The 24776-nt window shown below is 44.6% G+C and overlaps 1 protein-coding gene across 2 annotated transcripts in view; it reads right to left on the bottom strand.

Annotated features, from left to right (window-relative positions):
- LOC135106789 (uncharacterized) overlaps positions 1-24776 on the bottom strand; it is a 100820-nt gene that overhangs the window by 60896 nt on the left and 15148 nt on the right. For both annotated transcript variants that reach the window (XM_064016096.1, XM_064016097.1), the window contains exon 2: positions 10408-11658. In XM_064016096.1, the coding sequence (XP_063872166.1) occupies positions 10408-11349 (942 nt within the window). In that variant the 5' untranslated portion in view covers positions 11350-11658. The remainder of the gene's footprint in view (positions 1-10407; positions 11659-24776) is intronic.

Genomic DNA, 24776 nt, shown 5'->3' with positions numbered 1-24776 from the left:
TTGCGATTCACAGATTTGCTAGCTTAATGATTACGCAGCGAGGAAGAAGAGTTGTGTTTTGAATGAGTTCTCCCAGAATTGTTGATATGCAACCTTATGATTATGTTGTTTATGATGGAATGAAATTAACTGACAGAAATCTCGGGTTGACCTTCGGTTTTCAGACTCGGCCCCTCAGCATTGCCTCGCCAGGAAGAGCTAACAGAGATTCAGGCTTTTACTTTATCCACCAGTTCTGCTCGCGACCCAGTGGGAGAACAAAAGATCTATATAAGAGAAGAAAGTTTTTATTCACAAGGTAATTTCGAAAGCGTGTTCACTGAAATATCTGCTTCGAGTCACTGAAAGGTCTATATCTCTTTACACTGATGGCACAGAAATGAGCAAAAAGATATTACTTCAATTGTCGACTAATTAAGCTTTTATACTTTTCGAGGAATATCATGAGTTGAGTCATGAGTCATCACTTTCAAAGAATTTAATTGTCTAATTATATCCTCAAAAAATCAGCATCCGAAGAAACAAAACTTTAAAAGACAGAAACCGTTCTTAGTTGTTTATATCAACTTCAACGTAAAGATTAAAATTTACTAATAAAAAGAAACGGTATTAGTGATTTAATTTCCCCATTTTTTTTTTTTTTTTCAATATAGACGAAAGAGTGATCGCCATAGCATGAAATTCGTTATCGTTCGGCGTGCGTGGTGTGTCAGTGTTGCTCCTTCAGTAAGAAGTCCCCGCGTCTCGTCAGAAAGAAAAGTGATGCACGACACAAGACAAAAATTTAACATGAAAGAAATGCGAAAACGTAAAACCATTATTAGAGTACAACTTCCTTCATCATCTTTGCCAGTCCTCCTCTTTCTCCTCCTCATCCTCCTCTGTTCGTCCTTTGTGTCCTCATCCTTTTCTTCCTCCAGCACTGCTCCCCCTCCTGCTCCTCCTTTTGACTGCCTGGTGCGCCGGTCCCCTTCCCCCGGCGGTTGAGGGTCGGGGGTTCGTTGCTCCTGTAGCTGGTAATGGCTGACTCGTGCCCTCAGGCTCGACTATTATTGAGGCACCAAGCGGAGTTGACAGGGTAGAGTAGTGAAGGAGGGAAGGAGGAGGAGGAGGAGGAGGAGGAGGAGAGGTATCTTAAAGGAGTGAGGAAGGGAAGAAAAGAAGGAAGTAGAGGATCATCCGAAGAGAGGAACGAAGGGAATAAAGAAAAGGAAGGGAAGGTCGTAGGAAGGTCATAAGAAAGGATGGGAGAGAGAAAAGAAGGATGTTGAGAGAGAGAGAGAGAGAGAGAGAGAGAGAGAGAGAGAGAGAGAGAGAGAGAGAGAGAGAGAGAGAGACTATGGAATCAGAAAAAAAAAAACAGACTAAACAAAAAAATTGAACCGAAACATTATAAAGGGAAAAGGAACTACTATTTGGTAAAGGAAAGAAAAATAAAGAGGTAACAGGATCTGGAAGAAGATAATAAAGAATTGATAAGAGAAGACAAAATTGACAATCTAAATCAGACAAGGATGAAAATAAGAAAGTGAAGTAATTTCAAGGACAACAGGGTGTGAGAAGAAAGACAAGGAAAAAAGAAATAGGTGAAAGAAAAAAATAAGGTTACCAGAGAGAGAGAGAGAGAGAGAGAGAGAGAGAGAGAGAGAGAGTGTGTGTGTGTGTGTGTGTGTGTGTGTGTGTGTGTGTGTGTGTGTGTGTGTGTGTGTGTGTGTGTGCGCGCGCGCAGGTCTAGGGGTCAGAGGGTATAAGAGAGAATGCAAATAGGGTTGGAAAGTCTAGGCATCGTGGAGGAAGGAAGGCGTCTAGATAGTGCGTTTCCAAGTGAAGTGAGCGAGGAGGCATCACATGGCTGTGTGTGTGTGTGTGTGTGTGTGTGTGTGTGTGTGTGTGTGTGTGTGTGTGTGTGTGTGTGTGTGTGTGTTTGTGTGTGTAACAATGACACTTTAATATTCTTAAAAAAAAAAATAAAATGAAAACCGAGCTAATGTGACCGTGGCGACCAAAACTATACTTTATCTAAGGACGTTCATATTTACTTGAGAGACGCGGGCGGCAGGTGAAGCCCAACCCTGAGAGAGAGAGAGAGAGAGAGAGAGAGAGAGAGAGAGAGAGAGAGAGAGAGAGAGAGAGAGAGAGAGAGAGCGTGTGGACAAACAAGGAGGTGGCGGCCGTGTGGGTGTACAGGGCAGGGCAGGGGTGGGCGTAGGCGGTGGCGGGTCAGGGCGTCGCCAAGGACACTCACCCTAGCGGGAGAGTGAGTGGCGTGGGTGTTTGTATACAGTACTGGTGTGAGGGAGGGGATGGGACAATTATTGTGCTATTTACCTGTGAAAGAAAAGAATGGGTCCTCGCAGTGTTGTAATGTTGTAATGTTTTTTTGTTCTTTTCTTTTCTTGGATCATCATGAAGTGTTTAGAGCGATGTGATGTACTGTATCTAGTCTCTCGTTATACGTTAGAAAAAGAAAACAGAACGAATAAAATAACAGAAGCATAATGATAAAGTAATATACTACTACTACTACTACTACTAATACTACTACTATACTACTACTACTACTACTACTACTACTATACTACTACTACTACTACTACTACTACTACTACTACTATTACTACTACTACTACTACTACTACTACTACTACCGAGATTGACTAGAATCGAGACATCAAAGAAGGAAGTGGCGTCTTAAGTATAATAATAGGGATTAGCAGCGATTGGTCATTCAAGGAGGAAAAGTCTGTATCGAACTTCCCACCCTCCTTCCCCCGCGCCTGAGCCGCCAACACTCTACACAAGGCGGTGGAAGGATTAAAATGAGCGAGAGTTGCAAGCTAACAAAAGTGGAGTTCGATATGGCCGTGTACAAATTTACGACTCACGACAGACTGGGTGGATGTTTCGGGATCTTTACTTTTATTTCTGTTATTTTTTTTTTTTTTTTTTCACTTTGCCGATTTCTGAGCGTTCAAGACAATCGTTATATCCCAGAGAGAGAGAGAGAGAGAGAGAGAGAGAGAGAGAGAGAGAGAGAGAGAGAGAGAGAGAGAGAGAGAGTTGATGGAGAAAAAATAGCAGTGAAAGGTAAGGATAGTTGATGAAATCGTGTGATCAGTGACACGTGATACCTCCTCCTCCTCCCCCCTTCTCCTCCTCTAACATTCATTTCCCTCCAGCTCACGCCCCAACCTTCCCCTCCCATGACGCGAACTAAAGAACTGCTGACCTTTTTTTTTTGACCTCCTTCTCCTCCACCTCCTCCTCCTCCTCCTTTTACCTTCCCTTCCTCCTATAGCAGCAGCTGCACACACCACACCAAGACAGACCATTAGTCTTACCTGTTAGTAATGAAAGACTTGCAAACCACCAATACGAAACAAATTTTGCAGTGCCACTTCTAATGTGTGTGTGTGTGTGTGTGTGTGTGTGTGTGTGTGTGTGTGTGTGTGTGTGTGTGTGTGTGTGTGTGTGTGTGTGTGTGTGTGTGTGTGTGTGTGTGTGTGTTTGAAGGCTCTCTCTCTCTCTCTCTCTCTCTCTCTCTCTCTCTCTCTCTCTCTCTCTCTCTCTCTCTCTCTCTCTCTCTCTCTCTCTCTCTCTCTCTCTCTGTATATATATATATATATATATATATATATATATATATATATATATATATATATATATATATATATATATATATATATATATATATATATATATATATATATATATATATATATATATATATATATATATATATATATATATATATATATATATATATATATACAGAGAGAGAGAGAGAGAGAGAGAATCATAATGTAGCCTTTTTAATTTTATTATTTATATATTTTAGAAATTGACTATGGTTCCTAACCTCAGATGCTTTTCTTTCTGTTTATCGTCTTGCTTTAACCATTCCTTCTTTTTCCTTTGCCAGCTTTCTTTTGTTTATTAGCGTCGCTGGACTCTCTTGTGCGGGCATCACTTGTATCTCAGGTGCTAAAACTCTTCGTGTGCAAGTGTGTAGTTTACACAAAGTAGGAGGTAGTGCCTGACGCAGGAAATGTTAGAACATTAAAGCAAGTGTTACCTAGTGGCTGCTGTTTCTTTTTTTTTTTTTATCAAAAGAAGGAAAACTACATATTTTGCTCAATTGCTTCTAGATGTTCAGAGAAATCTGCCACACACTCGCATCCTCAACTTTCTACCCTTGGGAAGATTACGGATGCTGGTTTCTTATCACATTGTCTGTCTGTCACCGGCGTAAGAGGCAGGTGTGCGGGGTAAGGCAAGTGGCGTGATGGCAGTGCGGGGCCCCTCGACCCTGGCACTTCGCCTCGTGTGCCCCTAAATTAGCCTTTCTCCCTAGCCACAGTTGGGCAAGGCTGGTCGCCACTCGCCAGTCTTTCCCACGCCTCGCCGCTCTTTGCCACGCCCCACCACACCCACACGTCCGAACATCCACAACCTCCCTCTCCACCCCTTCATCCCTTCCATTCATAGCAGCAATGCGATCCCTATCCGGGTATTCACGAAACCTCCCCCACAATGCCACACGTGCTCACTTTGCTATTCATTCCCTCGGGTATAGAATCCAAGTCAACCACGACCCGTAACAAAAACGCAGTACATCGTTTTCAAGGATTTGTGGGTAAGCGATCGCTGTCTTCCCTGCTATCATGTTATCTCCGCAGGTTGTATTATTTTTGAGGAAATCGCCGTTGATGGTTGCGTCATTGACAAAATTGAGGCGTGTGTCGTGTCTGTAACGATGTGTTGTTTCCGGAATTACTGGAAGTTAATTTATTCTGTTAATTTGCACACACACACACACACACACACACACACACACACACACACACACACACACACACACACACACACACACACACCACTAACAAGAAGGCGGAGCAGTAGCAAAGGTGTGGCTGAAGTTTTTAATAGGTTATGTTATGAATGTGTGGCAAGATTTTCATCTCGTGTGAAGTAAATGGCTGTAAGAATTATCCTCAACTTGTCCTTGTGTCAGGGGATCAAACCGTGCCCAGAATGGCCAGCTATACCAAGCTGCACACCAGCCCTTCACTCCCTCAGTGTTGACCGGCACACGCGTCTTGAGGATAATTCGGGATGGATGTAATGGACTTGTGTCATAGTGGACGGAGTGAATAATGTGCCACCTACTCAGAGGCTAATCATGTGAGCACCGCAGCAGACTACCTGGCTTGAGTCCCGCCTTCACATTTATATTCGTGCTGCGCCAACAAATAATTAACTTCGGCTATTTTAATTAAGATTCAGCAGATACTGCTTTGGTAAAAGGATTTTAAATCAGCTGAGTAGGTTGTTTTAGCAGATCATTAGTGTAAACAGTGAACACCTTCAGGTGCAGGTTACTGAACGAAAAAGAACCGCAGCCTAACCCTGTAGGGGGGGGTGCTGGGCGCGCGGCAGCCAGTGGCGCCTGAGAGGTACACGGTTCCAGAGGCTCAGCTTATCCCTCGCGATGAAAACCCATGTGCATGTGCGGTTTCAGCGAGTAGATGAAAACATTAAAATGCAATATTACGAAAACACAAGGAATTATATTTGGGTTTAATTGCCTTATCTACGTGGTGGTCATTACACACTTGATATCAAAACTGTTGCTATAACAGTTTCATGCTACATTTATTTTACTAACTGTTTGAAAAATGGAGAATGGATTAGTTGGTGGACTACTAAGCAAAGAAAAATCTTGGCCACCTAAACGTGAATTTCATGAAGACAAACAAGACTCTCACTGAGGTACTGTGAACTACTTTGTTTTGTTTTGTTATTTTTATTATTTTTATAGATTGTGGAAACGTAGACTTCGTGGAAATAAAGAAATTTTCAGTGGCCTTTTTTTTTTTGTTGCCCTTGGCCAGCACCCCTCTTACATTAAGAAAAAAAATAGCAGTGGAAGGGAGGAATAATATAAATGGTAATGATAACATTTTTTTTTTTTTTTGCAATCACAACATAGCTATGTTACGTGGTGGTCATTACACATTTAATGTGAAAACTGTTGCTATAATAGTTTCATGCCACATTATGTAAAAGTATATTTTCTTTCACGAGCAACAACTGGTGGAGCGCAAAGGAAGACCAAGACCAGGATGCAGCTGCACGGTCAGACTGATGTTTAGATTTTACATTTATTTCATATTTTATATTATAGGAATTGTCCAGGAAAGGTTACATCACAGATACGAAACTATAACTATCTCTTATTTACTCTCTTTTATTTATCTCTTATTTGCTGTACAATCTAGGAAAGAAACGTCACATCACAGATAACCCGTCCCCGCCCCCCCTTCCTTACGAGATATATTTAGATAATGCATTTACTTCTTATTTTCTGGACCGTCCAAGAAAATTAGAATACACGACACATCACCTTGGATGAAGTAAATGTAACTTCCAGGAATCCTCAAGGTCAGGAGGAGAAGAGCACCGCCCATGTCCTGCCCACGAACCCTCACTCTGGTGTTACGTGTCCCTAGCCATGACCAGTCCTCGCTGCTAGGTACTCAGTGTGAAGCCCAATGAGCGTTCTGCGGTTACACTCTCATCTTTCAATCATTCCTCAGCATTCAGTGAGTGTGATAGTGGTGTGGTGGAGTGGTGGTGTTAGTCTGGAGACCCCGTGGTGTGAGTGTGATGAGGAAGCGAGGCACGCCACCATCCTAACCCCCACACCCCTTCCACTCCCAGCCTTCCTATTCATCATCATCCCTTATGAATAACCTTTAGGCGTCGTCAGGCTTATGGTGAACCTTGAGGCTCTGTCAGGCTTACTGCGAGTATTGTGGGATGTTGCCCAGCTTAAGGACTTTTGTGTGACGCCAGGCTTATTACCAATTATAAACCATTGCCAAGCCTTGTTAGCGATTTTAAAACATTGTTGTGGTGGTAACTGAAGGCACTGAGAGAGAGAGAGAGAGAGAGAGAGAGAGAGAGAGAGAGAGAGAGAGAGAGAGAGAGAGAGAGAGAGAGAGAGAGAGAGTGTGTTTGTACTCAAAGAAAAGTTGGCTCATTAAAATCCTTGTGCGCTACATTAACTCGTTGTTTATGACTGCTGCCGGCAATACTCGTAACACACACACACACACACACACACACACACACACACACACACACACACACACACACACACACACACACACACACACACACACACACACACACACACACACACACACATACACAAACACACACAGTTCAGTACACAAGCTTTCAGCAGCAGCTCAGGTTGTGGTAGTGGTGGTGGCAATGTCGGGTCAGGCATTGTGACTCCATTACATGTTGTGTTGAAGAAGGAAGGTTGACATATTTTTACAGTATAGACTAATAGTATAGCTCGCCAGAATGATAAGGTGCCAGCTTTTTTGTTTATTTCTGTTTTCATTTATTCTGAATGTCTGTTCTTATCTATACATCTCTTTTTTTTTTATCTACTCTGAACGTCTTTACTGTTGTGTATTCTTTTTTTTTTTTTTTGTAAGTCGGTCGGTTTTTGTTTTTTGGTTTGGTTTTTGTCGGCTATTTGTTCGTAAATCCACAATCCAGAGGACTCTATTGTCACCGTCAATTTGTCTCCAGAAGTGTAAAATTCACCATAAAAAAAAAAAAAATATATATATATATATATATATCAGCTTCATTTATCCAGTATATGAAATGTTTTTCCGCAGAATATTTCTCGAGATAATAAGAAGTGCAGACTGTGCCCTTTACAGCGAATTCTTTGTCATATAGCAAGCATGCAATGAACTACTTTTCTCATGGACGGTGTTGAGTAAGATTGCCAAATATGACAACAGATTAGATATCCAAGTGTGTAGCAGCTCTCGAAATGTCATTATAAACTATGCATTGCTTGTCTAAGTTATACGTGCCTGGTAAGACAAAGGTCAATTATACAACATCATAAAAGTAATCCAGTTCTAAGTATCGAGCAGGTGTTTGTCCACCTACTCCAGTTAACATTTGTTTCCCAGAGGTCACCTAGAAAGTGACAATGACCAGATATTCCTTCATTTTCATTTCTTCATTTTGAGGTCTCTTCATTCTGACAGTCATTCGCGTGCATAGCGGTGGCTACTAAGGACTCATCGCACTGGCGGTATAGCCGAGTAATACTGAGAGCGCAGCGCGTTATCTGTTGCCTGCATGGCGTGACATTCTTTCTGATCATTTTGTTTTTTTCTCCTTACAGTGTTTTACTCTTGACTGGCAATGTGGACGCCTTGGTGGCTAGCTGTCTGCATTTGCACACCGCTCATGAGAAACCAAGATGTGATTGCTAGTGCGATGACAGGAGTGGCAATAGCGGGCGTGGGGCTCGGTATTAGTGTGCTGGATGCAACCCGTTGTCAGATAAGACGTGTTACCGTTAAAACAAATGTTTGGTAGCATAAGAGAACTTATTTTACCAAAATCATTATATGATATCCTATATTTCCATTTTTCATATTAAATGTGAGTTGTACTTCCACCTTGTGTTAGTAAGAAAAGAGAGGAATATGAACCGTGTAGTGATCTGCTGTGTTACTTAGGCCTTAGGTCTGGGAGGGGTTGCTCATCCAACAGGACACAGGACTACATCACCGCCTGTAATACCACACTTGCCTCCTTGTTGCAAGAAGTCACCTCAGTCAAAAGTGATTTAACCAACCATTAAAAAATCATAGCACAGCTAAATTGACTTCGCATCACCTGGTGTACTGCGGTCGCCATGATAAGCCGGCATTATCGGTAGGCATCATCGATAACTGCCTCACCACAGCTCTGTCAGCATGGCAGGTAACATACTCTCTGTGGAGCACCACGTTCTGTGGATGCAGATTTCATCACACCGCCTCCCTCATCCTCCAAGGTGAATCCTTCACGGTGAAGCTTGTAAGAACATCCTCATAATTCATCTCGTTTCTCCATACGTAAATCATCATACGAGTAGATGACGCGTCACCCTATACCGCAGAAAGGAACGCAGACAGCGTCGGAAGCAAAGGGCAGAGTGCAGGGATGCGGCCCTGCAGTACTCGCTTGGGTAGCGGCATCTTAAGCTCACCTTTGACATTCCGGCGGTGACTCCATGGCAACGCGCCGCGGTCCCTGTAAGACCCTGAAAAAAATGGACAGCGGCAGACGAGGTAGTACAGTGTAAGAGTACACCACTGCGGTTGTCAGAGACACTTCCTTCTTTACATGGTGGTGCGTCATCAAGTCACCGAGGCGTTCCAGGACCAGGTCATTGTGTAGCACCATAAACTATTTTCCTTGGTACAAAAGTGAAGAAAATAATCCAGGATTCAGGAACACCTTGGGTCGTTTATCTTAATGAGAAATAAGTACCAATGAAGACTCGCAGAATTATGATAACATTTAGCCACTTCCCTCACTTTACGTAGAATTTTATTTCATTAACTAATTAATACTTATCAACCTTGAAGCTTTTCCTCACACTGATTATTTGAAAAAATGTGACTTTGATGTACACTTTTTTCCTTCTTTTCACCTTCACAGAGATTTTTGTGTTGAATGGAAATTGTGTGAGAGAAAGTGGTGTAGTTTTGCAAGAAATGGTACGCAGCAATAAGGAAGCGAGGAGTGTGAGCCACGGCCTCAGAAGCCTGACGGGGCGGGAGGACAGCTGTCGAACACTGCATCTAGTACCCATGAGGCATCACCCGGTCTCAATGATTCTCTTTCAAATTCGAGTAGGGATAACTAAAAGCATGTTCAAGACGTAAAGGAACCAAGTGATTATAACTTCACAGAATTATATCAGAAAGATAATTCACGATTCGCCATTCTGCTACACTTGACTGCAATAACTATACAAAATATTTTTGTGTCCACTCATTGTGGGTGTAGAACAACACCAGAGTACTGTTATCCAAGGCTGCACGGCGGCTACGAGGCGAGGCTTGTGTGGGGTGGTCACTCCATCCGCACCAGCAAAACCCATGGCACTTTTTTTTTCTTTTTTACCGTCACTATTTGGCCTTCACGATGCTCCAGTTACCACACTACAAGCTCTGTGCACACTTCACATCAAGTCCATTATGCAGAGTCTCACTTATGGCAACACTTATTTCACACAAACAACAAAAAAAAGATGAATCATCATACGCCATACATCTTGTGCAGGTAATTCGTAGAGGTAAACTCAGTGTGTGCTGACTGCTAGCAACTGTTTAAAAGATGAACAAAAGAAAATGGAACATTTGGGTCTGACACCTCTAAAATAAGTAACATTAAAATGAAGTACGTCCTTAAAGTCATTTATGGCTGGTGTTGCCTAGTGGATTATCCTGAAAGAGAAGGTGTGTGTAGCAACTTCATCAAAGTCCGTGAGTCGAATCAAAAGCGAACCCCTGTCTCAGTACTCACCATGTACGGTAGGTGATTAACAAGGAAGCACAGCGCCGCCACTGCCAGGGTCGTGCCCCAGCGAAAGTCAGAGGCGGGTGTGCGAGGGACGACCCCGGTCCTGTTGACGCCCACACTTTTCTGCAGCCTGCTGGGGAGCGCGGGCGGCGGCCTGTGAGGTGGAGGAGGGGGCACTAAATCCGAAGTTGAAGAAGCGGTCTTTATAGCCCCGTGCACCCCTCCCAGCTGCCCCGACGACGCATTGGAGGAAGTTGTGGAAGCAGAGGACGCTGCAGCATGAAGGGCTGAGTTTTGCCTGCCTCCGCTTGAGCTGGTGGAAGAATTAGTGGCAGTGATGGGAGCCATGTCGGAGTGCGACAGGGAGAGCTCGCTGCAACCACGCCCTGCCTGCACCACGCCTATGCTCAGTGCCCCAGCCACCACCAGCAGTCCATACACACTCAGTACAAACAGGGACAAGCGAATGTGGAGCTCATGAGGCATGAAGCTGCAGTGTTCAAACGTGTCTGGGGTGTCAGCTGGACGGGCAAGTATGGACGCCACGCCCACCAGGGCGGCGATGGTTGCTAGGACTGCCAAGTGGTAGCGTATCTGATGTCGCCTCACACTGAAGCGGTATTTGTAAGGCCACTGGCTGGTTAGGGCACGATCGATCAATAGCGACGCCACCGTTGCTGCCTGCAGAGTCCGCGTGGCGCTAAGGCTCCAGACGAAGGCTCCGCACGCAGCGGCGGATTCTGGTCTCATGAGGCTAAGGAGAGCAAAAGCAAAAACCTGCACCGCCATTAGAAGTTCTTGAACAAACACCGCCAGAAGGAAGAGATCGACGGAACGCCATTGACGACGGTAGGAGTGGAAGACCCCAAGCACCCAGGCACAGATGAGGAAGATGAGGGGCGCTGCCGCCGACAGCCCGATCCAGCTGTAGGTGAGGGCTCGCATGTTGAGGATAAGGGTGGGTCAACGCGGGTCAGCTGTGGCCCCGCCCTGCCGCTCGGTCGGGTCCACCCCGCTCACCGAGACCACCATTTTTGTCTGTCTTCCATGTTAACCCGTAGCTACTGTGGTCGAGAGTAGGCCATGACTACTACCATGAAACAGTGCCTTCCCAGGAACCTTTCACCGTCCGCATCACAGAGCACTGGCGTCCAGGAGCCTCCAGAGTAGCACTAAAGGGACACTTCCATGCGGGTGAGTGTCAATGTGCACTCCAATCCTGACAGCTTCAAGGGCACCGCAGCACACTTCGTTCTGAAACAAAAAAGCCACATATGAGTATAACGCATTCAACAAATGATATTATCTTTTTATGTGACGCGTAGCCTTTACGTCTCAAAAACTATACTGTGTTTAAACACCTGCGTATAAATGTATAATTTGTAACATTTCATGGAGGGAGGTGCTGCTTGTGTAATGAAGATGAGTGTTCTTAATTTTACAAATAGCCCCTGGGCAATGCAATTTTATTTACGTATCAGGATTTGTAATTCGTGTATAATTTTCTTTGATAACCATACATCATTATCATTAAAAGAAATTCATCAAACTATTGAAAAGCCGCGGGCAGGTGTTGCGGGACGGTCCGGCAGGCGACACAAGGCTGGCCGTTAGTGTTTAAAGGTGTAAAGGGCGAGGTAAGAACACTCGTGCAAGAAGAACTGTCATGGGTGTATAGGCTTATGAACCACAGTGTGATGCTGCTACTGCCAGGCAATATTCAAGCTGGTTCGGGCGTGTGTACTGTGTACTGCACTTGTTATGTACCGAAATTAAAAGATTAAAATGCATATCACACCAAAACGCGAACGTGCCCCTATTACCTTGAGTTCTAATAAAGATAGATGAAGAGGTACCTAAATTTCTTTTCACTGAAGTAGAGCACTCTATCATACTCCAGTAAGAGATATTTAGAAATTATTAATATATATATATATATATATATATATATATATATATATATATATATATATATATATATATATATATATATATATATATATATATATATATATATATATATATATATATATATATATAAATGCATGTGTATGTGTGTGTGTGTAGAACAAAGTGCAGGGTTCCCTATTGTTAGTCGCAGAAGTTTGCAAAAACTTCATAATCAGACTGGATAATCGAAGAAAGAGCTGTGATGTAATTACGACAGGATGAAAAAATACCAAAATCCCCTCGAGAAGAGGGACACGAGGAGTGTTGCAAGAGATAATAATGGAACAATTGAGCAACGAAACCTGCGTGGCGACACAGGAAGCATCGCGACATTCACACGATGCCTGTCATTCTCCCTCCCTGCCCCGCGCCGTGCAGTCTTCCGCATGCTGACGCCGTACGTAGCAATGGTCCTCCGCAAGTGTTGCGTCAGACGTTGTGGTGCATGAAAGCGTGCAAACCCGCGCCGCGTGCTCCACTTGCCGCCCAATGTTGACACAGGAGAGAGTGTGACGCGGATGTACCGACTTCCTCTCGCCGGCCTCCCCTCTTCTATCGACGCCGTCGTGAACACGCAAAGGGAATTACGAGGTGTGTCATTAAAGTTCCAGGACTGGTGTCCTAAAAGATGAATTTCAAACCCAAGCCACAAACCACCATATTTCCCCTTCAAAGTAATCCTTCTGGAGTATACAACTGCGCTCCCAACCCTCTACAGTCACTAATCTTTTTCTTACGTGCTTTTAAAATCATATTTTAAGCTTAAAGGCGGACGTCTTCATGCAGATTGTAAAATCTAACGAGTGACGTGTTGGCTAATAATATGCCACAACGAGAACCTGTTCCTCGCAGACACATCTATCCATTACTCCCGCAGGTCGTACATTCTGGCCTCCCTCGCCGCCGCCCACGTGATGTTAGCGGCGGTGCTTAGAGTGTCTTCGCCCGGCGCAAGAAAATTTAAAAACAGTGAAAGAGAGATTGATCTCTGTGTGCCTGTTATTTAATTTGTCCTTTTGTGTCCTTTACGTACTATATTGTCAAAGGTGGCTGTCACTGAAAGGAACAGATAATTATGTTGCACTTTATCCACATGTTGTGCTTAGCGACGATTAGGACATCATTCATACAAAAGAAACACGGGTTTTCAAGATATAGCGACAGGAAGAAGTAAAGAGAAATAGAAACGAATGAAAGCCAATGGCAGGGAGAAAATACGGAAGAAAAGAACAAAGGAAAGACGAGATTCTTAGTCTGTGGAACCAACAATCGACACAGTCGGAACCGCCCACGGCAAAGCAGGACTAAAACAACACGTGTGCTGTCCATCCGCCAAAGCTACAATGTGTGGCTGAAGGTGAAGAAAACCCCGATAGATGCCATCAGGTGCGCCGCTAATGCAAGAGCAGCACAAGGAGAACACCCTAAAAATAAATACAGTGAAGAGCTCATGAGCGAATATCAAGATGTGCATATATTATACTCCGAATTTTTACCAATATCGGGGCCTCTCTAGGGGACATCCTCTTGAACGTACTCATCCGTGAGGTATGATGTCTATATTAATTGGATACCTGCATTGGAAGGGCAGTGGCTATAATAGCTGCTGAATGTGATAAGACCATTACGTTCTGTGGTTCTACATCGTCGTTAGTACAAAATTATTTGAGTAATGCATTCCAGTTTTGTACGAACGTTCCTGCGACTTAATTAAGAGAGAGAGAGAGAGAGAGAGAGAGAGAGAGAGAGAGAGAGAGAGAGAGAGAGAGAGAGAGAGAGAGAGAGAAAAAAAAATTCCCAAGAGATTGACTGGACGACTCTGGAATGGCAGGATGTGTGTGAGGAGGAACAAAGAGTTGACATTACCCACCTCCTCCTCCTCCTCCTCCTCCTCCTCCTCCTCCTCTTCTTCCTCCTCCTCTCATCCGTCACTCACATCCTCACCCTCACTTCTCTCAGACCTCTCTTACTGTCTCTCTTCCTCCTACCCTCCGCCTGACCCACCCAGCACCCATCAAGCCAGACAGAGAAAGCTAAATATTTGTGCATAGGGTCCGCTCGGCAAAACACGCCACCACCACCACCACCACCACCACCACTCCCCTTTACCTCGCCGCCACTTCTATAACTTTCCACACTCACCGTCACCATGTCTCTAATGCCTAACATAACAATTTTCTCCCCATATCCGCGTGAAGAGTCATACATGTCCTTTTCAGTAAACTCTCTCTCTCTCTCTCTCTCTCTCTCTCTCTCTCTCTCTCTCTCTCTCTCTCTCTCTCTCTCTCTCTCTCTCTCTCTCTCTCTCTCTCTCTCTCTCTCTCTCTCAAGCGTGGTATGATGAGTTATGGAAACTACATATCCACACCAGAGAGAGAGAGAAAGGAAGATAGGACAGAAGAAAAAAGAAAATGAATAAATAAGGAATCAATGGATGAAGGGAGAAAGGAAGGACAAAAAAAATAAAACGATGAGAAAGGAAATAGGTAAGGAAGGGGGGAAGTAAGGAAGAGTAAGAGGAAAGGCAGTGTAGTGAGACGGAACAATGGGTGGAAATAATGCTACTGCAGCGGCCAGAGAAAAACCAGCCTCGCCACGCAGCAGGAAATGCACGAATCACCCAAGATAAACACTGGCTTGTCCTATCGCCGAGAGCGCAACATTCTCACATTTTTGCCGCCAGTACCACCACTACCTCACTACCACTTCTTTCTCCTCCTCAGCATTCCCCGTTCTAGTGGTTAGATAAGAAACTTCCCGCAGTCAGTGAAAATATAGGGAACCTGGGATTACTAATTCAAACGTGGGACTCAACCACCTGTATTCGTCAATGAGCAACGTCTCGGGGGATCCGCTGCACGCCTCGGTGGACCAATGAGCTACGAGTGTGTGTGTGAGTGTACGTGTCAGTTGCCCGTGTGGGAGTGGAGACAGGGAATGGAGCAGATTGTTATTCACTTGATACCACTTCCATGTACGTGGGTGAGTATTCACACACACACACACACACACACACACACACACACACACACACACACACACACACACACACACACACACACACACACACACACACACACACACACACACACACACACACACACACAGTAGCTTTTCCACCTGACATTCTAACAAGCGACAGTGAAAGACATCAAGCTCAGCAAACATTTTCGGTCACGCTCGTGGAGTTTCAAACATATGCACCACCTTCCACAGACAAAACACTCCTGCCAGTACACCAAAACCTGCCGATGTGAACTTAAGGTACGAAAGTCACACCCTTCTATCTTCCATCCTGTTTTACGTAGAAGCCTCTGTAAGCACTCCTGTCTTTTTAATATTTGCCACGTTATATCGCAACATGAACAAAACGAGTGATGAGCAGCACACATAAATTCCCTACGCCTTTCTCCTCCAGTCTCCTCTCACACAGAAGCCCTTGCGAACCCTTCGTCCTCGCAGTCCCCAGTACCTTGGCCCCTGCGACGTTAAATCCCCTCCCTGTGACTCCAGACTGCCGGCGTGAATCTCAAACAATAGGAGGCAATTCGGCAGCTCCTTGAGAGGGTGACCTCAGAGCGAAAGGTCGCCGAGGTTTGTACCACTACTAGGAACGGTTTCAAGGAGGGAAGACAGCAGCTGCTGGGGATTCGTGAGCCAGCCCAAGGTCTTCCCACACCTCAGGATGGAGGTAGAGGAAGTGAATGAAAACGAAAAATATTCTATAACTGTGAACAGCTGCAAAAAGAGAAAAAGGAATGGAACGGAAAAGCATGCGTGGGGAATGGAAAGTGAATTGTAAAAAGGTATATATGGTGACGGACGAAGCAGCGACAAAAAACAGGGCTGAAAAGAAAGGAGAAACCGCACCAGAGTGAATGGAACAGAGAACATAAAGAAACGGAGAGAGAGAGAGAGAGAGAGAGAGAGAGAGAGAGAGAGAGAGAGAGAGAGAGAGAGAGAGAGAGAGAGAGAGAGAGAGAGAGAGAAGCAGGCGTCGGTAAAACGAACTGTGCATACTCGCAGGAGGCACACGTGTTTTGGCAATGCTCAGTGTACGTAGGTTGCCCAATAGACAAACGGAATAGTGCAGTGAAGAAAAGGGGATGGGGGAGGTAACAAACAACGAAAGGCAGAGCAAAAAAAAAAGAAGAGGTCGAGGACAAGAAATACATAGGAGAGATAGATAACATATGCCTGTCCATTCATAGCAAGGATGCCTTAGTGCTGTGGCTGGACTGCTTACGGTGAAAGATAGTGAACACAGTAAGGACGGTTATGGGGATGAAAAGGAAGGGAAGAAGAAATATGAAAGGGGTGAATAAGTAACGAAGGGAGAATGTATTAGATCAAAAGAAGAGAGGAGGGAATATGGAAGAGAAAAGGAGGAGTAACAAAGAGAGAAGGTATTAGAGATGATCAAGAGGTATTTATCCCCCAAATCAACAAGACCGTCGTGGCCACCGAGGTCACAGGGTCATCGTCAGCCTCACGACGTCATCATCTACGCACCTCTTCCTGCTCCTCCCCTTCTACCTCTCATTCTACCTTTTCTCCTTGTTACCTACTCTCTTCCTCTCATCATCATCCTGCTTCTTCCTCTTACTCTCCCTTCTCTGCTACTTTTTCTATTTTCTCTGTTCGTCATCATCATATTTAGTTCTCTCACACTTTCTTTTCTGCTGCGTCTTTTTCTCTCCTTCCACTTTTCCTCATTGTCATCCTGCTCATCATACTCCTCTACCACCCTGCTATTATCTACTTGAAATTTTCCTTTCTCCTGTCTGTTAGTTTTCCTTTCCCTCTGTCGTGCATTGCTTCTACACTTCTGTTCTTATGCAGTTCCTATTCTAGTACCTGGTAACATCACACACACACACACACACACACACACACACACACACACACACACACACACACACACACACACGTTCTCGCCTCCCCGCATCGCTTGTGCCCAACGACGCATGTAGGAAACTTTGTGGCTCCCTGTGTGTCACCTCTTGCTGGGAGGAATATCAGTGCTACTAGTCTTGAAATCACAGTTAGCAGGGGCTGGAGTGCTGGAATGATTCTGTAAGTCTACAAGTCAGCCATCTGTCTTTCCTCTGTGTGTGTGTGTGTGTGTGTGTGTGTGTGTGTGTGTGTGTGTGTGTGTAGGGGAATGGGGGGCCGCTGCTTCTTTACCAACCGAGACGACTCACTTTACCTTTCACTTCTGCCCCACAGTTTTCTTAGCATCCTTTTTTCCCGCCCTCCTCCTCCTCCTCCTCCTCCTCCTCCTCCTCACTTAGCCACGAGCGGGTGGAGGCAATCAGAGGCAGCCTCCCCCGGGCATCGATCCGTCACGTTTCACCTCAATTACCGAACTTCCCCGTTGCCGCTGCTCTCGCCATTGCGGATGATTGCCTGGCTCCTGCTTTTCCTCGGGCGCCGCCATACCTGCCTCCTCTTGCCTCGGCGGCCATCAGAACAGTAATACTAAGGGTGGACAAGCCTTAACTCATGTTTTTGTCGTAGGCTATTGACTTACACGAGGCTTTAGTCAAATTCCAAATAATTAGAGATGGTCCGCCGACTTGTTGGGTACGCAATCTTCCTCTTTTCGAAAATGAATGGTTTCAAATGCGGCAGTAATGAATTTGCCGTTACTTTCACTCAGGAGGAAAATTACACCAAAGATAGACAGGGCCGAGGAGGAGCAGAGGAAAGTGGAGATAGAGGAGGAGGAGGAGAAGGAGGAGTTGTGGTAGTGAAGGGAACGTTAGGGTGTGGCGCTGAGAGGGGGCATGAGAAAAGCAATGAGTTGACGGAGCCGCAGAGACGTAACCAGCCGAGCCCTCGTGCCTGTGCCCTCTATTAAAGACACACGAAACCCTTGATCGCGCGCCTTTCTCCCACTGAATGTAATACCTTGGCTTGCGTTTATTACCTACTTGATGAGGCGATTTCCCCATCTGGCTGGCTGGCTGTCGAGACTGGAAACTAATAGAGAAAGGGGAGGAAGCGAGAGAGAGAGAGAGAGAAAAGTGTACGGTTATAGACACAATTTTTCATCCAACCTCAGAATTTCTACTCTCACTGTCTTCATACGTGCGGCACAATGGGCAAGCCTTAAGCCGCTACAGGAAGCGACAAGAAAGAGATGGGAAGAATTGCATCACGGTATAGAAACTTGATCATCATAACCTTCATCCACGCCATCCTTACACTTGTACCCAGGAAACCCAAAGACAAGAAAAAAAATGCGAGATAGACCGAAGAGACGAATATTATAATGTAAAAAATGGATGGAAATAATTGCATCACGGTACAGAAACTCAAGAATCACCACAACCCTCATCCACGCCATCAATATACCTGCATCTAGGAAAGTTGAAGACACAGAAAAAAAAAAAAGAGGGTGTGGCTGAGACAGACAATGAAACGAATATTGTAACGTTAAAAATGGATGAGAAGAATTGTTTCATGGTACGGAAACTTAAGTATTACTTTAACCCTCATCCACGTCATGATTATACTTGCACCCAGGAAAGCTGAACACAGAAAAAAACGGTGAGATAGAGAGAAGAAACGAACACTGCAACGTTAACGAGATTTACGAGTAGGTTCATAGCTACCACTACAATCGCCGTTATCTCCGTGTTCACATCGCTACGTACGTACATACGAATCTCCTACTTACGTAACATCCTAATGAACGATCAGATAATAGCAAGCATTTTAAAGGGCAGGAAAATAAATATCACAAAGGTACAATTATCCATTTAGTTGGGAGGTAGGTAATCGTGATGCCGAATGAAAGTGAGGCCGTTATAGCTTATTCTCACCTTTCGTGCCTATGATCATCAGAGAGAGAGAGAGAGAGAGAGAGAGAGAGAGAGAGAGAGAGAGAGAGAGAGAGAGAGTAATATCATCAAGTGGCTCCCAGTGTGGCGCCTCCCTCAGGTTCCCAGTTCCCGCGCACCGGACTGAGCGCTTTCTACTGACGCACACAGGAAGCACAACTCCCCTGACTGGCTGGTTACTGCCGCTACTGCCTACACTCCCGCCCTTCAACATAGTATAATTTGTCACTCATATTTATTTATTCCCTTTGCTTGCGCCGTATAATGTGACACTCCACCACGTTAAAGTGCGTGTGTATATATATATATATATATATATATATATATATATATATATATATATATATATATATATATATATATATATATATATATATATATATATATATATATATATATATATATATATATATATATTCCTTTTTTTTTCTTTTTTGTGTCTGTTTTCATGTTTCAGGAGGCGCTGGAAAGAATGTGTCGGGCCATCAGAATGTAAGGGAATCTAAAAAGAAAAATCTATAAGCCTATTAATTCTTTGTGTGTGTGTGTGCGTGTGTGTGTGTGTGTGTGTGTGTAATGTCCATCTATCATACCTCTCCATAAATGTTCTAATCTCTGAAAACTTACTATCTTGCACAAACATGATAACCGAATCTCTTGCAATCATCGCCTATATATGAGAAGCAATGTCTTCCCATTTCTTGTTTGAATCTTATTTTATCAAGCTCAAACTTATTACTCCTGAGCCATCCTGATTACTTATACTATAATTCTTATAAGGACATAAGGGAAGTTGTTAAAAGCCATCAAACATACATTCGTGCTATTATCCACGTCTGCCTTGTTGCGTCCCTTATGCAGCTTAAATGCCTCAGTCAGACACTCTCTATTTTACGCGTCTAGGTAAGATGTTCCTACTTGCCTTTATCTTGGTTCGAGGGAAGGGAGGAAGGGTTCGTGAAATACTGCATTATGTATGTATATCCGTACTGTTCCCATGCCCTTCCTCTTCCCTGACCCCCGTCTCTTATTTATAGTCAGTTTTTCTCTCTCTCTCTCTCTCTCTCTCTCTCTCTCTCTCTCTCTCTCTCTCTCTCTCTCTCTCTCTCTCTCTCTCTGAACACCCTTCTTCTCCCCATCATTTCTCCCTCCATTATTCCCTGTGATGGATGACCCAGCAGCTCCATCTCAAAGTGGACGACTCACATATTAATCACTATGACAGGGCTTCCTTTTTTATGTCTAGTAATAATTTTTCACACCTTTGCCCGGAGCGAGATGCCACGAAGACCTATCTACAATAGAGGCGGCCAGATAGACGTTAGCAATCAAAGCGTTGCCCTACACTCATTTTTCTTAGCGGAGGTGTGCTTATGCTCCTTGTACTCTTCACATTACGGAACTTGAGTGTAAGGGAAGGATCATCAGCGAGGACCGGGTGAATACATATACTCTTCTGCTACTATCACTCATACCCTATCATTACCCCCGCCAGAGGAGCCTTTTAATAAACCATTACCCAAGCTGCGTCCTGCCCTCGGGGTCCGCGTGTACCAAACAGTAACCATCTTATACGTGACTGTTGCCGCCAGAGCCATGACACCATAATATTTGCATCACTTGAGGCTCGCCGGGCCGCGCTAACTCATGACAAGGCACTCTGTATTTTCACGGTGACATCTGCATCCTGACACCACCAATGACACGAGAGGTGAGCAGTCTACACGTCAGGAAGCCTTTGTGTGTGTGTGTGTGTGTGTGTGTCTCGATACCGTAATTGTTTCACCATGCCATCGCCGGAGCATCGTAATTATGGGTGTAGTATTTAGTGATAGCACCATTACATTCTTTCGGTTGTCGAGTGATTGATCCACATCCGCTGAAGAAACTGACACACAAACGAGCTATATTTACTTTTCTCTTTGTGTGTGTTGGGGGGTGGGGGACGTCCCAAGGATGTCGACCCAGCTTTGTCTGTGGTTACCTAATCGTGTGACCGGCCCAGATGGAAGGCTTTGCGTCGCCCGGGGCAGGAGTTAGCGGGTGGCTGTTCCGGACGAGCAGTCGTGTCCGTGCCAACAAACGAGGCGTGACATGTTTGACAATCAGTATGTGCTGCAACCAGTAGTGAAGAATGAATGGCTGTTACGAGGGGAGAAAATGTCTTAGTTTTGTCGCAGTTACACGGGTATTTTTCCAATGATGATAAATAAAACGTGAAAAAGTGAATGCAATTTATCCGAGTCCTAATTCGAATTCTATGCTTCGATGAACTTCAGGATTGAATAACATGCAGCTGGAGGGACAGATGTACCAACAATTGTTTTAACAAGTATTGCCACAAAATCTAGTGAAACATTTCGAACATTTCAGAATATGACATCAGTACTTCTCGTGGCAGGTGTACGTAACTAAACATTCCAAGTATGAGATTCAATAGTTCCCCAACGTTTATTTACTTTCCCAAGCCATGTATACTTGCCACAAATAGTAATGCCACAAGATCTAGCGAAACATTTTTAATATTTTGCAGTACATAATATTACTTATTAGGGGAACTGTACATAACAACGTAATCAAGAGTCGTGGTACGCATCTATTCTAAGGATGTACTCTGTAACCGAATAGTTTATCACCAGTAAGAAAAACTCAATGCTGGCAGTGAGGTAGAAATGTTGAGGGAATGAAGGAAAGGCAAGCGACATCATGCAGGACCAGAGAAACAAAACATTTCCACCACTGACAGACTCGCTCGTGTGTGTGTGTGTGTGTGTTAGGTACAACTTCCTGACCACACCCTTCGAACGGGCAGGGTCGCCAAGTTCGCTTTTTTTTTTTTTTTTTCTATCTCGTACCATCTTAGGAAATGAGATTGCTGTATTTTTTGCTATTCTTCTTTGTTTGATTTGGCTACTGCAAGAGAGAGAGAGAGAGAGAGAGAGAGAGAGAGAGAGAGAGAGAACTATCACCATCAAAGTTCGCTCATTTATGAAACCGAATCAGTCTAAAACGTTTCTGTGATTCCGTGACTGGCTCGGTGGGTGGCGCTGTGCCTGCGGAGTCGTGGGAGGCTTGTGACACCATTATGGGGCTTCACACTTTCACTTCCTCTCGGCGTGCTGCACCTTTTGGCTATTTTCCCCTCACTTTCCTCTTTTCTTTCACCCGTGCAACATGTGTTATCAACATTGAGTTTTTATATTTGTTTCGTTATCTTAACTTCTTCCGGCTGCCAACTCGTGATGAACTGGTTAGCAGTGTGTTTCTTGTTATGATTATTTGATCATTGTGTAAGTCTACTTTTTCTTTGCCCTGTGCTTCGTTTGTTTGTATCGTGTAATGTATTTTCACTTGAGCCGGAGACGTGACCCATTGCAGATTACATATAAAGAAAGAAAGCTGAAAGGTTGTTTTAGAAGTGAAGTAACGAGTCTCTATTGTTAGTAACCAGCGGGCAGCCGTGTAGTGTTAGGCGCTGTGTCATCGACCACACCACTCCTTGGGGTTGTTATTTTCCACTCCCCAGCACGCCCACAGCCTCCTCTCTCCACCTCCACCGCCACCACCACCACCACCTCTATCACCACACCCACAACACCATTAAGGCTGAACACTTTCACTATGCCACTCACATGCAACGCCATCCCAGCCCACATCATTATTAATTGGCCGTGTTGCCCTTTGCTGCCGCCCACACCCTCGCCACGCCAAGTTGGATCCCACACCGCCACTGCGACACACCACACGCCTTGCAGGTCCCTGGTCTTAGTCTGAAACACTTCTGCGCGCACTTACACTACATCCAACATGCTCTACTTGAACTGGCGAGGGTTTTTAAGTGCGTTTTTTTCATATTTCTAGTGACAAATCAACAATAATTCTACATTATGAACAGGAGGAACACTCTGGAGGTCCCAACTAATCATCTCTGTGGGCTTTGAAAATAGTCATGGTGAGATGGCAAACCGTTTCAGAATAGTATGGAGCCCTATCTGAGAGACTCGCAATGCAAGATCCCCCGCACCTTGCAAACCTGAAGTTCCTCGGGGCATACACACCTTACCCTCATCACCTTAGCCCCCCTCTTCTTTCTTCACCTTGAGCGGCATACGAGAACAAAACTGAAACTCTGAATACTGTTTTTTATCATACACACACACACACACACACACAGAAAAAAAAGATGAATATTATGGAAGATCTGCTTGTACTTAGTGTAAAAATTATCCTCACTACACCGCTATTCAGTGGCTATATGATATTGCCTCGTGTGTATAGGTCACGTACTAACAAAGGGGTAAAAAATAGCAGCGTGAAAGTGTTGCTGTGACCTCGGGAGCGGCGCAACGTAATGAAGGTGGGGCGGCGGGGGGGGACGGGTGGGCATGTTTAGACGCTGGGCACATGGGATGGAGAAGGGCAGGGGTGAGACGCACTGGGTCATTCTTGGCGCTATAGGAAAGCTGACCTGAGAGAGAGAGAGAGAGAGAGAGAGAGAGAGAGAGAGAGAGAGAGAGAGAGAGAGAGAGAGAGAGAGAGAGAGAGAGAGAGAGATCGAACACATTGGAAGCAAGAGACAGTTAGGAGTTTTCTGGTAACATTAATCTCAGCTCATTGTAGGTACAAAAGGGCTCTCGAACAAGGAAGACGTTAATATCTTGCTCGTTTGAATTCTCTTTCATACAAGTGAGATGAGATTTATACAAGGGAAAAAATGTGTGCGAAAGCAGTAAGTACTTTGAAGCACAACAAAAACATCGTAAGCGCTTCACTAAATGCAATGAACCATGACTTACTGTAATGTCATGCTCTGCTTGCACTGTTTCAATTTTCTTTTTCTTTCTCAAGTGAACGAAGATGCACATCGTGAATTTGATTTGCGCATCAGATGTCAAATGTCAGAGAGAGAGAGAGAGAGAGAGAGAGAGAGAGAGAGAGAGAGAGAGAGAGAGAGAGAGAGAGAGAGAGAGAGAGATACAAGCAGACAGAGGAACAGACAACAACAAACACAAAACAAAAAAATCAGACAGATGGACAGAGACGGAGAATCACCCCTTTCCCTCTCATGAAAACACCTACTCGTAGGAAGAAAAAATGTGACCGTGTGTGTTTTTGTCGTTGTGGTAGCCCTCGTGTCAAGGCAGCCGCGCACCCCCCTCCCCCGCTCCACGGCCTTGTTTGTCCCCCTCCCTCCCCTCGAACGCTGACCCCTGACCCCACAGCTACTCAGCATCAAGAAGCATATCATTTTTAGCGGACATGGAATTCATTACGTAACTGAAGCACACACACACACACACACACACACACACACACACACACACACACACACACACACACACACACACACACACACACACACACACACACACACACACACACACACACACACACACACACACACACACACACACACACACACACACACACACACACACACACACACACACACACACACACACATGTTCTACATTCCAATGGGAGCCAAAAAAAAAAAGAAAGGACTCACTCGACGCGTAGTAGTACAGCTGTTCTCACGCTCGTTTCTGATCATAAAACCTTTTCGTCCGACAT

Source organism: Scylla paramamosain, chromosome 14 (genome assembly GCF_035594125.1).
Source record: "Scylla paramamosain isolate STU-SP2022 chromosome 14, ASM3559412v1, whole genome shotgun sequence".
Classification (NCBI taxonomy): domain Eukaryota; kingdom Metazoa; phylum Arthropoda; class Malacostraca; order Decapoda; family Portunidae; genus Scylla; species Scylla paramamosain.
The sequence above is the reverse complement of the archived record's forward strand: the minus strand, read 5'-3'. Positions and strand labels throughout refer to the sequence as shown.